The 11,420-nt window shown below is 43.9% G+C and overlaps 3 protein-coding genes across 3 annotated transcripts; all 3 read right to left on the reverse strand.

Moving 5' to 3' along the window:
* Nucleotides 1–631: 631 nt before the first annotated feature.
* On the reverse strand, nucleotides 632–4,048 carry LOC135649961 (metacaspase-5-like). Its single transcript, XM_065168968.1, has 2 exons — nucleotides 3,648–4,048; nucleotides 632–1,780 (listed from the first exon to the last, which is right to left on the reverse strand). Exons 1-2 carry the CDS (start codon nucleotides 3,991–3,993, stop codon nucleotides 894–896), a joined length of 1,233 nt encoding a protein of 410 aa, XP_065025040.1. The 5' UTR covers nucleotides 3,994–4,048; the 3' UTR covers nucleotides 632–893.
* Nucleotides 4,049–4,803: 755 nt separating this feature from the next.
* Nucleotides 4,804–7,264, reverse strand: LOC135649023 (uncharacterized). The gene has a single exon (XM_065167117.1). It carries the CDS (start codon nucleotides 6,063–6,065, stop codon nucleotides 4,989–4,991), a length of 1,077 nt encoding a protein of 358 aa, XP_065023189.1. The 5' UTR covers nucleotides 6,066–7,264; the 3' UTR covers nucleotides 4,804–4,988.
* Nucleotides 7,265–7,401: 137 nt separating this feature from the next.
* On the reverse strand, nucleotides 7,402–10,502 carry LOC135583026 (protein RICE SALT SENSITIVE 3-like). The gene is made up of 7 exons (XM_065167116.1): nucleotides 9,591–10,502; nucleotides 9,442–9,492; nucleotides 9,249–9,365; nucleotides 8,813–8,918; nucleotides 8,633–8,674; nucleotides 8,474–8,530; nucleotides 7,402–8,399 (listed from the first exon to the last, which is right to left on the reverse strand). Exons 1-7 carry the CDS (start codon nucleotides 9,725–9,727, stop codon nucleotides 7,680–7,682), a joined length of 1,230 nt encoding a protein of 409 aa, XP_065023188.1. The 5' UTR covers nucleotides 9,728–10,502; the 3' UTR covers nucleotides 7,402–7,679.
* Nucleotides 10,503–11,420: the final 918 nt, after the last annotated feature.

Genomic DNA, 11,420 nt, shown 5'->3' on the forward strand with positions numbered 1-11,420 from the left:
TGAGTCTGATTTGTATTCAAATGTATATAACCTGTATAAAAAATACTTTTTAATCATGTTTGAGATAAGTTAGGAAAGAAAAATGAAATACTCGATATCATGGTTCGTCTTATCGGCCCATATCATTGTATCGATCTGACCGTTGGTATGATATATACCATTGTATTGACATATGGTACGATAAGATATACCGAGAGATTGATATATATTATCCATATTGATCTCCTATTGGATCGGTACATACCCCTATATCAAACGGTACATCGTGATACGATGAATCTTGTTTGATATATCAGCCTGATTACTACCTTAATCCATCTAACCTATTTAAATTGAATTTAAGGTTTGATTATCGTGATGATTAATCTTAGTAGGATTCTCATGATATGTAATACTAATTGCAGTACCTCCCAAAGCAAGTTCTTTAGCTGCATGTTTCTTACCATTGTTCATGAAGCATTGGAAAGAACATCTCTGTGTGTACACTCTCTTTCGTCACCAGCCAAAAAATGAATCTAAATCTCAGAAGTGTTTTAGGAGACGATAAAATTTAGCAACCATGTCAACTAAATATCATGGCATCCTTATCAACTTCATCCAACTCCAAATGCATTCATAGATAAGGAGCATCTAAACCAGCAAAACAGTCGGAGAACACAATTTGTTCCACTGTTGGTCATTCCTTTTTTGTTTTTTCCTTGCGTGATCAATCTTCTACAATTATTGGCAGCAGTTGACATAAAAGAGAACATCATTTGACAGACTTCCTATTTCATACTTGAAAGCCAAGTTTCAGAACATGTTGTTAATCGAAATTTTATTTTGGGCCAACTCACAAAGATGAAGCACCCTGCATTCTTCAAACATTGCTTGCTTGGCAACAATTTGCACAATTAGCAGATAAAAGGAGCAGCCACATGATGGTCGCTGCAGTAGAGGCCAGGCCGCTGCGTGAATCCTTGCTTGGCCAGCATCCGTCGAGCCCTCAACACGAGCTGCTGGTTTGAAACCTCACCATCCATCTCCTCGAGAATGGTCTGAATTGCATTGCTGAGAGCTCCATAAGCTCCGTCTGGACTACCTGGAGGAGTGGCATCGGCTGATGTCTGGTCTGTCTGGCAGCCACTGATCAAGATTCCATTATCTGGAAGGCAGCCCCACTTGGCTCCAGCATACACTTCCTGTTTGCTACGGACTTCAGTCCCTGATGCTGGCTTCACATACTCTTCGTCGTTCTCCTCCAGCTTGTGCTTCAAAAACTCCTGTGCCAGACCACCAACCATGCCCATGAACCCACCTCCTCCACCACTTTCCCCATGCTGGAGCTTGTTCATTAGGAACTTCATGAACTTCTTCACTTTAGGACTGGCATCCTCGCCAAAAACATCGAACAAGGTTGGCCTAATCTTCCCAACATCGATGTCTTGCTTTCCAGTCTGCTGCTTTAAGATCTCAATCAATGTGGACAGAGGAAGCGACCGACTCTTAATGTAAGATTGTGCACCATCTGCTCGGTTGGCATTGCTACCGGCTTCATCATGGCGGTGATGGCGTTCATGAGGAAGGTGGATTCCTCGAGAGTCAATTGCATCACTAATGGTCTGTTTCAAGAACGATCCAAATCCAAAGCCAGAATCAGAGCTATCATCTTGGTGCTTGGTACTCTCACCAATTTGCTCCTTGGATTCATCAATGAGGCCACCGCTATGGCAGGAATCAGAAACAATGGTGATCCGACAACCCTTAGGAACCTTGTTCACATAGTCTCTGAAGTCATCATCTACAAAAAACAAGTATATTCGTCATTCATATCCAATGGACTACCAAGATTAGCCAAGAAGACATTGCTTCCCCCAACAGCATAAGATCCAAAGGATGGTTTGTTTCTACAAGTACATGATCATGTTGGTAAAGTGCAGGACAGAAATTTCAGTGGCATGAAGATCAACAGAGTAAAATAGAATTCTGTGTGCAAGAATTTCTTATTGTTGATATCTGGATAAAAACATGTGTCATTGCAATAGAACTACCTGTGAAGATCAACCAATCAGTTGTGAAACAAGCAAGTTTCTGAACATCAAGAAGGTTCACTGAATAGATCAGCCAAATATATAATCTATGAGGACGTATTCCTATTCTTCTCATGAATGTAAAATGCAATAGTACCATTTAGATTTTGGATTATTTTTTATAATGTTTCTAAACAAGTAATGCTAAAGGCAATTTTGGATGCTACAAGTCTACGACAACAATAAGTAATAATGTCACAACTAATGAAGAGTTGAAGACTATCTTGGATCAACAACAAAAAGCAAGCACACATGAAAAAGAGAAAAAACAACAAAGACCACAAATCCCTGGCACGGATATTCATCTTTATCAATCATCTTATAGGTAAATCAGATTCCGAACTAAAAATGGCACATTCCCTAATTCATCAAGGTCATTGAGGTGGGAACCTGCAAAATAATCTAAAAGAGATAAGCACTTCTGTGGGGTGTTTTCTGGGACATGAGAGTTAGAAATACTGCTAATCTGATTTGAATCTCAAGATCAGCATAAAAGAGAAAAACTATTCTAGTTGCAATCTGAATCATACCAAAATTCTTCACGAAAAATAGAGTATCTGTATAGATTTCCAAACCTATTGAATCCAGAATTGATACTAAATGGAAACTAAAATAATGCTCCAACTTGGAGTACACTTTCTCTTTTAGGCCAAAGAGCATAACATTTTTCGACAGCATAAACTATGGTGATCTAATCCCACTTTTCTTGGTCATTTATACCAAAAAAATAACAAAGGTAGAAGGTTGAGGTTTATCAAATAAACAAAACCTATATAAGATAAAAATCAAGTCAAAAGCACTCAAGTCTGTGATATTCTTTATCATCTAATATGCAAATAACAGATGATGTGAGTTATCTATTACCATAACCAACAAAACACTCCAAAGAGAACTATTCTATTGTTCGTTCTTCTATGCACTTAAGCCATTAAAGTAGGACTCAGAAGATCAATCTAAAAAGTACTAGAATTTTAGGGATTGAACTATCCTTTTTGTGTTCTTTAGAGATTGAGACTTATAAATCATGCTCCCCTGATTTTGATTTCAAATCAGCTAAAAAAGGATACTATAATAGTTGCAATCCTAATCAGAATTAAATTCTCCTTCATCAAGAAAGGTACTAATTGCACCAAGACTATGAATTTTACATGCCAATTCCTGATATTAGATTGAAACTAGAAAACAATATCTTAAAATACATTTTTCGCCAGCAAGCTATGATTATTTGACCAAAAAGGCAGTCGAGGTGTTGGATAGAAAAAGGAAAAACAGATAACATAGACATCGAAGCCCTGTTTGGATATGAGTTCAAAGAACAATTTTCTGAAAGCCGATCTCAAGACTGATCTCCGGGATCAAACTTTACCCTCTTCCCAGGAGATCGCGGTGGTACTGCTGTACTAATTGCATATAATTCGCATCCGATCTGTTAACTTTACTGACACATCGAAGTTAGTAATCGCAAAAGAGGTTTTAGAGAGAAGACGATTGTAAGAGATAATAATAATAATACGAATTTGAAGCATCGACAGGAGGAATAGAAAAAGAGGGTAGGAGAAAAGAGGCGAGGAGGTGGACCGGTGATGAGGTTCATGTCGCAGGGGACGATGCACTCGTCGTAGCCGGTGTCGTCGTCGTCACCGGTCTCGGCGGGGAGGCGGGTGCCGTGGCCGCTGTAGTGGACGAAGAGGAAGTCGCCGGGCTCGGCGGAGGAAACGAGGCGGGTGAGGGCGCGGCGGATGTTGGCGCCGGTGGGCCGGGGGTAGGCGTCGTCGGTGTCGATGAGGACTGCGATGTCGTCGTCGGCGAACCCGAAGCGCTTCACCAGGCAGCGGCGCATGCGCTTGACGTCGTTAATGCAGCCCCGCAGCTCCGCCTTCGTGCCCGGGTAGTTGCACCCCACCAGGACCGCCTTCTTCCCCATCGTCGTGCGTGATCCGATCTATGTGTGTGTCGTTGGGTGGGTGGACGAAGCCTTTTCTCGGGCAGCTGTTCGTTTAAATACCTGTGGAATGGGTCGGATCGGTTCACCACTTCACCTATTTGGTGTCGGCAGCGCTTCATCCTCGAGTATGAATACTTCCCTGGCTTACACGATTTCTCCGCTGGCGCTATGATTCGCTATGTAGTTGACTTCCACGGTGGGACCCAGAGATGTCTAGACATGGGTAAAACAAAAGGGTAATTGTTCTTTTCATTTTTCTAACTTAAGGGACTCTGCAAGATGGGTTTATTGGGCCTCACTATTACAGGGCAGCCCAATTATAAATATATAAATATATATATATATATATATATATATATATTCCTTATAATTTTTTTTGTAAAATATGTAAAGGTATTTTTTGCTAGTCAACACCTTCAAAATTTAAAATCTTATATTGTGGTTAATATTTATTATTCAATATTAATTTTGATAGTATTAATTTTTTAAAGGATCCTTTAATTAAAAAATACTAAAGTATTTTAGGTATATAGATATTTATTTAAACTCAAACTAGCTATTGCTGATTAGGTTAGCCTTATTATTTTAAATGGAATTTAATGCAAATATATGAAAAAAATTTGAGGGCAAATATGCTGCCATTTCCACACTCCAAAGAGTAGCCTATTTTCTTGTCAATATGTCAGTTTTTCCTAATTTTACAGGGATTTTTGGTCACTCCAATCAATATTTGTTTTATCATATAGTTAATAATAGAAAACAAAATAGTGATTGGAATCATATGGGCACTTAAATTTAGAAGAAAAATTCATGCAAAAAAAAATAAAGATACAATAATACCATCTTGTGAGGTTACAGATGACATGAACCGATCTAAATCGACCGGTGGAGTTCTTCACAGAGAGGTCTCAAATTACAGACACAAAATACGTAGGCCGTAAGTGGCATGCACATCATGCAATTCTCATGCGACGCTACGCAGCGTTCTGTGCTGCCAACAACGCGTTGAACTCCTCTCTCGCTCTCCGCAGTCTGGGCGTGATGCAGGTGGAGGATGGTGATGCCGGATACGACGTCGGTGCTGAGGTGGAGAACCGGACGTGGCGGTTCGACGACGAAGCGTGCGACTTCCTCGATGCCAGATTCGACGTGCTCTTCTTCAGCACCCCCTTCAAGTCCTTGTCGAACACGAAGGCTGTCCTCACCGGCGAGTCGGCGTCGTCGTGGCAGCTTTTGATCAGCTCCAATGGCAGGTCGAAGTAGGAGTGTCCGCCGTCGTCGTCTCCGTCGATTCCTAGCAGCGCAGACGAAGACCACGAGCCGCATGAGAACTTCTCGAGGGAGGCCGCCTTCGAGACCGTGCTTATCCTGCCCTTGGCTGCCGACTCTCGTGCATCTTGGAAGCCCTGCGGTACGACTTTGCGAAGCTGCAGGTGTCCCGATTGCGCTTGGCTTGCTTGCTGCAGGATTACTTGTTTCTTCCTGTGGGAGAGGCCAGGCAAGAACAAGCACCAGCACTTGAATTGGTCGTCCTCTAGTTGAGCATGGACTGGTTGGGGAGTCTCCTCCTTGCTGTCATCGTCGCTTGTGTCGTGGTCGACGACATGAACTCCGTCATCAGGTTGATGAATGCTTGGTCTTCTTGACAGGATGTCGATGAACTCGACGGACGGCGAAGAAGATCTTCCTTCGCCGCAGGACTTGCTCCGGCGGAGGGAGGCCTTTTGGTCGGCCCAGGCGAAGCGGGCCGGCACTGGAGGTTCCTGGTCGTCGAGGTAGTTCCACTTCTTTGGCGAGGAGAGGGCAGAACTCGGGAGGCTGCAGCTGACCAACTTGGGCCGAACGAGCACCGGCGGAGGCAGAAACTTCACCTCACTAGCGGCGGAACCTCCGTCGGATATACGATTGCCTCGCACATCTGCGAGCTGCTTCAGCGACAGAGGATCCACAGTTATCTGTTTCTCCTTCTCCACCGGTGAATCAGAGTTGTTGGTGGAAGCATAATTCTCGTCGTCGGAGTCTCCGATCGCCTCTTCTCTGTACGCCGGCATGGTGTGTGTTCAAAGAACTTAGACAAGCATGTAAGTGTTGGACGGGAAGAAGAGATCGTTTCACGTTCTTAAAGATGCATGCAAGCGTTGACCACCGCAGGAATGTCGGGAGCACGACAGTGGAAAGTGTTCGACATGTTCTCTGTGGTTGTCAAGCTGTTGAGTGCCATTAATGTTGACAGAGAAGAAATTTCAACCGTAATCTTCATACACTATGACGAATCGAATATAATAAAGAACGCAAGTAGATAAAGAACGCAACAATTTCAAAGGCTCTTCATCTAACCTGTGGGTTGCTGCACTTAAAGAAAGGAGAGAATTATGAACAGAGGATTTCATGTTCATGTTGCATTGGTAAACACATTGACCATTGTTGATGATCTGATCAAAGACTAATCGAACAAGAAAATAAACCATGCAAGACATTGCATACAAAACAGAGTGAAATCCTGTTCTTTCTTTTGTGTTTTAGAACAGAAACTAGCATTAGAAGGTAGAATACCCAAAGAAACCTCTCCTCCGGTAGGTAATATGCTCATAACATCAAAGAAATAAATGAACATATCATTTATTAGTAGGGAGAAATGCAGAAGATGAGCAATTACTGGTACTGCAGTCACCAGGTGAAGGGAAAATATCCCTGCATCCTGCTGAGCAAATGATATGAACACAGTCATAAACAGAAGAACTGGATCGATCATACAATTCATCTTGTGAAACCATATATAAAGAACATAAACTTTTAGTTTGATTAGCATACACCTAACAAGTCATTCATCTCTCTCAGGGAAGTTTGGTCACCCTGTTCAGAATTCTAAGTTGCATGCAAATCTTGGTGGGAACTCCAATAATTAGAATCATAGATGCTCAGTAACAATCAGCATCAACCAGGAGAAGAGCAGCAAACTGAGACAATTCAACTCCTGTATATAGCAATGGATGATGGCAAGAAGATTGAGAAGATAGAGGGAAAGGCAAAACCTAGGGCTGTCCATATTAGCTGGACCCTCATACTCATGTTGCAACATCATAATGTAAAGTCAAACAAGATTCTTCTGTTCAATGGATCTATGATTTAAAACGATGTTATCCATATCATAGACTTAGAATAACTTGTTAATCATGCGCATTTATATAGTTGATCAGAATAAGAAGGCTATTATATGTATGTAAGCCAAATTTTCAAGAACTTGATGCCACATTCTAGAACAAGAATGAAAAGCTCAATGTATTTGTGATCTATTATTTCAAGTCAAAACCTTCTGTGTGCATGCAATCTTTATGTCATCCAAATCAGTATATGGGGTTTCTATCTCTTATTTGCAGTTCAACAAGATGAAAGAGAAGGATCCTGCTGCTTTATTTCTAGAACAAAAAGGTGCAAGAGAAACCTAAGCACATACTCTTGCTGAGTAACTAGACACAATTCTCAGTCTCCCTAAGCTACTGGTGGCACAACACTAGCAACCTATATTTGCAATCCAATCCTAAGAGTCTAGCTAGAATCACTCTGAACCTACTTCAAGCAAAATTCTTCAGAAGATATGCCCCATGATGACAAGTTCAATCCTTGTTTTACATCCTCCTACCACAGATACTAGACCTCACCTCAGATTAGTCTAAGAAGGTCTCCATGATGTCTTGGTAAATCCCTGCCTCTGAGCCCCTGTAATCCATGGGCTGAGGAGTCGATGCATGGTGATGGTCCAACAAGGAGGAGGAGGAGGAGGAGGAGGTAGTCATTCTTGCGGGTAACGTGAGGCTCCTCTTGAATTTGCTATGTTCCATCTTCCTAGCCTTGCTGGAATGGCTTGCTGAGCTCATGAGGTCCTCAGTGTTACTGGCACTGAGTGCTGCACCGTTGTCACCTTTGTTTCCCTGGCTCTGCTGAGGTGGTGGCTTGTTTCCCAGCGTCTCGGAACCAAAGAGGAGCTTGGGATCGTCCGTTCTTCCCGTTAGAGCAGTGAAGAAGGACAGGCCATTGGGCCATTTCAGGTCAGGTTCATGCGCCGGCATCATCTCATCCATCTGCGCTTCCGAGGAGGAGGGAGGGAGGAGGAAGAGCTGGGTGTCATCGGTGCTGTTGGGAAGTCCCATCTGGGCTGAAGGGTGATAAGCAGGGAGAGCAATCGCAGGGTTCGAAGCGAGTGAAGGGTGGCTCCAGTTGAGGATTGGAGGTGGAATGCGAGCTGGGATTTGCTTCATGGGGGCGGACGGTGATGGAGAACTGTTCCTACCTGAGGAGAAGAGCTGGGAAAGGAAGAAGCCAGATTGGTATCCCAGCGACTCAAACATGTGTCTCATTCTCAGTACAAAGTGCAGATCCTCAGGTACCTGACGCAAAAGAACAGATTAAGATCAGCTCATTTTGATCCATAAACAGAAAGAAGAGCTTTGCTACTACTAACAATTTTGCAGGATCCCAGCTGCAGAAGGCCATGGCCAGCTTGAATCACAGCTATAGTCTGTGCACAGAACATCAGATATCACAACACAAGACCAGCTAGTAGAAATGGAGGGGAAAGGGAACAAGATAAAAACAATGGAAATGGGAACATGAGGTTTGCCTGAATTCCAGAAGCAAATTGGTCATTCCATTCAGGAGGAAGCTGCAATGACAGACAGTGTTAGAGGATAGCTTTCTTTCTCTCTCTCTTTCTCTCTCTCTCTCTCTTATGGGTGGCCAGTAAAAGAAAGCAAAGGAAAGGAAAGGAAAGAGAAGCAAAACAGTGGCGTAGGCTGCATACAGCATCAAAAGAGCTCTGCCAGTAGTTGGCGATGTTGGGTTCGCATTCGGAAGGTTCCTTGAAGACCCATTTGTGACACTTATCAGAAGCAACCTTACCCATCAGCCTGTTCAAATCGACCAACCAAGCCATGTTAGGATTGAAGCTCATCCAGAAAAAGAAAAGCAAAGCAAAGGCTGCAAAACAACTGCCCTCTTTCCACTCCTTAATTTCCATTTGCTCTTTTTGCTCTTCAACTTTTCCAGGCCAATGACAACAAACTAAAGGACACAATCACTCTCACTGACTTGTACTGGAAGAAGAGTTTGCAAGGCCAGAAAAAATGGAGATGGGAGAAAGAAACTAAAAGGATTCAAAACACATCCCCTCCTTAATACCTCAACTGTGTGTCTCTGTCTCTGGCAAAAAAAAGAAGCAACACCTACCCAGTACCCACCCTTCTCCATAATTATACAGCTGAATGGACATCTTGCTGAAGGCCTTTCTGACTTGGTCGTCTCCATCAATCTCATCTACTCTCGTCCTGCAGAATCCATCCTCCCACATCAGCATCCTGCAAGCCAAGCAAGAACACGCACATAAGACCGGAGAGAGCACAAATTTGCTGTGAAGCGGAGGAGGCTACTCACAGGTTTCCATTGTCGTCGCCAACCTTGCAGCCATTTCCACCTCTGCACCGACTGCAGCAGCAAGCCACACGGCAGACGAGTTCAACAAACAAACAAGAGGAGTAACAGAAGAAGAAGGTAAGAGATGCTGATGATGAATCGGAGATTACGGGCGAGGTCGGATGGTCCAGAAGACGGAGTAAGTCCAGTCGGAGTTGAGGCAGACGTTCCTGAGGGCCTCATGGAGAGCCAACATGCCCACGGCCTCCTTGCTTCGACCATCTCCTCCTACTCCTGAGCCCACCATCTCTTGCTTTGTTTCTCTCTGCCTCTATCTCACTCCTTACCCAATATATACTTCTTTTCCCCTTTCACCGACTTACTCTTCTGATGTTATTGCACCTTCGTTCAACAGTGGAACCAAACCCCACACCAAGATTAGCAGAGAAAAAGGTTAACAAGGTTGGCAGGCTCCCTTGTCTTTCTTCTCTCTGGTCTCTCTCTCCGGACTCTCTTTGCAGCAGACCTCAGCTTTCCTTCCTTTCCCAGTGGACTGACCGAGTTTGTTAACACACTCCCAGTGGTGGTGGTTTGGTGTTGGATTTCAGAGCTGTTGGTGTCCGGCTATCACAAAATTGTTTAACATGAGGAGGATACCCTCCTTTTCCTTGCTTCATCATACGGCGAGGTGGTCCAAACTCTTTTACCTCGGGTAACTCCTATTACGAACCTACCCTTCCAGAAAACACTGCCAGAGGTTGAACACTGCTGCCGTTCATCTGCCGAAACAACAAGGCCGAGAACAATGAACAGAGGAAGCTCTCAACACGTAGCTCTGCATGTTTTGTTCACGCTCCTCCGGGTGCAATCCAAGGAGACAGGCGAATCTTCGCAGCAAACATGATCTTACGAAAGATTCAGCCAGCCATCAGATCTCTGCCTTGAAGTGCATGTGAGGAGACGGTGCGAAGCATGAGGGAGAGTGATCGACGGCGAAACGAGAAAATCGAGTCATGTTCATCGCACAAGGGGAGAAGCTGTTTCGTCGGGAGAGAACAGGGTTAGTACAAGAAAGCGAGGGCAAATGTTAAGGTGCGCATCGGCACTGTGCAGGGCAATTTTGTAATAGGGGGGGCTCACGTGGGCACGTGCCATCACAGTGGGGCGGTGCCTCGTAAGGCATAAAGAAAGCAAAAGGGCAGAGAGAGAGAGAGAGTGAGAGTGCTTTGAACAAAGACTTCTCGTTGTACCACACAAATCAAACAAACACACAGTAGCCACCAAACTCCGATGCGTGTCGGTCATATCGAGATGTTGAAGTAGCAGTAGTAGAAGTCTGGACAACAACAACAACGAGTATGGGAGACTGGCGAGCGCACGAAAGGAAGAGTCTGTGGACCCGAGCCCGAAGTCGGGTCCCACCAAATCATTGGGGTCGAGTCCGGCTTGGGTCGGGTATGCCTGGTCGGGTGCGGATCCGAAATTGATACCTCCGGAACACTTGCAAGAGAGTGATAACACAATTAGTCATCTCAATGCGTTAGTATTATATGCATTCCATGATTCGTATATAGACTTGGATTCAGTGCGACTTAGTTAACTCTTTCAAGGTGTTCCATGTTGATGACCCTTTTCCTGGGTCTTCTTCTCCAAGTTGACAGGGATTTGGTCCCAACCCTATACTACCATTACTTCTACCCTCACAAAACTATCTATCCACAGACGGAATCTGCATTATTATTATCACCTCCGAAGGCACGGCTTCTGTAGCCATTTATTCTATTCATTCTGACACCCAAAGCTTGTGAGTAAGAAGATATGAGGTGAGAGATCATATTTGGACCACCGTAGCTCTCGCTCTCTCTCTCTGTGCGTGTGGTAGAAGCTGGACCATGAAATTTAATATGTCTTGCATGGGTCCTCTTCATTGAAATCTGCAACTCAAGCCTAACATTTTTGTTTGGGAGGAGTTGGATTTGAATTCGTTGTTGTGCTGCCTG

This window comes from Musa acuminata, chromosome BXJ3-9 (assembly GCF_036884655.1).
Source record: "Musa acuminata AAA Group cultivar baxijiao chromosome BXJ3-9, Cavendish_Baxijiao_AAA, whole genome shotgun sequence".
Lineage (NCBI taxonomy): Eukaryota > Viridiplantae > Streptophyta > Magnoliopsida > Zingiberales > Musaceae > Musa > Musa acuminata.

Excerpts from the sequence above, each read along its gene's own strand:
- LOC135649961 (XM_065168968.1), bottom strand. The coding sequence starts at position 3,993 with ATGGGGAAGAAGGCGGTCCTGGTGGGGTGCAACTACCCGGGCACGAAG. Across the intron at positions 1,781-3,647 it reads CGACATGAACCTCATCACCG|ATGATGACTTCAGAGACTAT; the intron begins GTCCACCTCCTC and ends TGTTTTTTGTAG.
- LOC135583026 (XM_065167116.1), bottom strand. The coding sequence starts at position 9,727 with ATGGTGGGCTCAGGAGTAGGAGGAGATGGTCGAAGCAAGGAGGCCGTG. Across the intron at positions 9,366-9,441 it reads GGCGACGACAATGGAAACCT|GATGCTGATGTGGGAGGATG; the intron begins GTGAGTAGCCTC and ends CTTGGCTTGCAG. Across the intron at positions 8,675-8,812 it reads GGCAGAGCTCTTTTGATGCT|CTTCCTCCTGAATGGAATGA; the intron begins GTATGCAGCCTA and ends CTGTCATTGCAG.
- LOC135649023 (XM_065167117.1), bottom strand. The coding sequence starts at position 6,065 with ATGCCGGCGTACAGAGAAGAGGCGATCGGAGACTCCGACGACGAGAAT.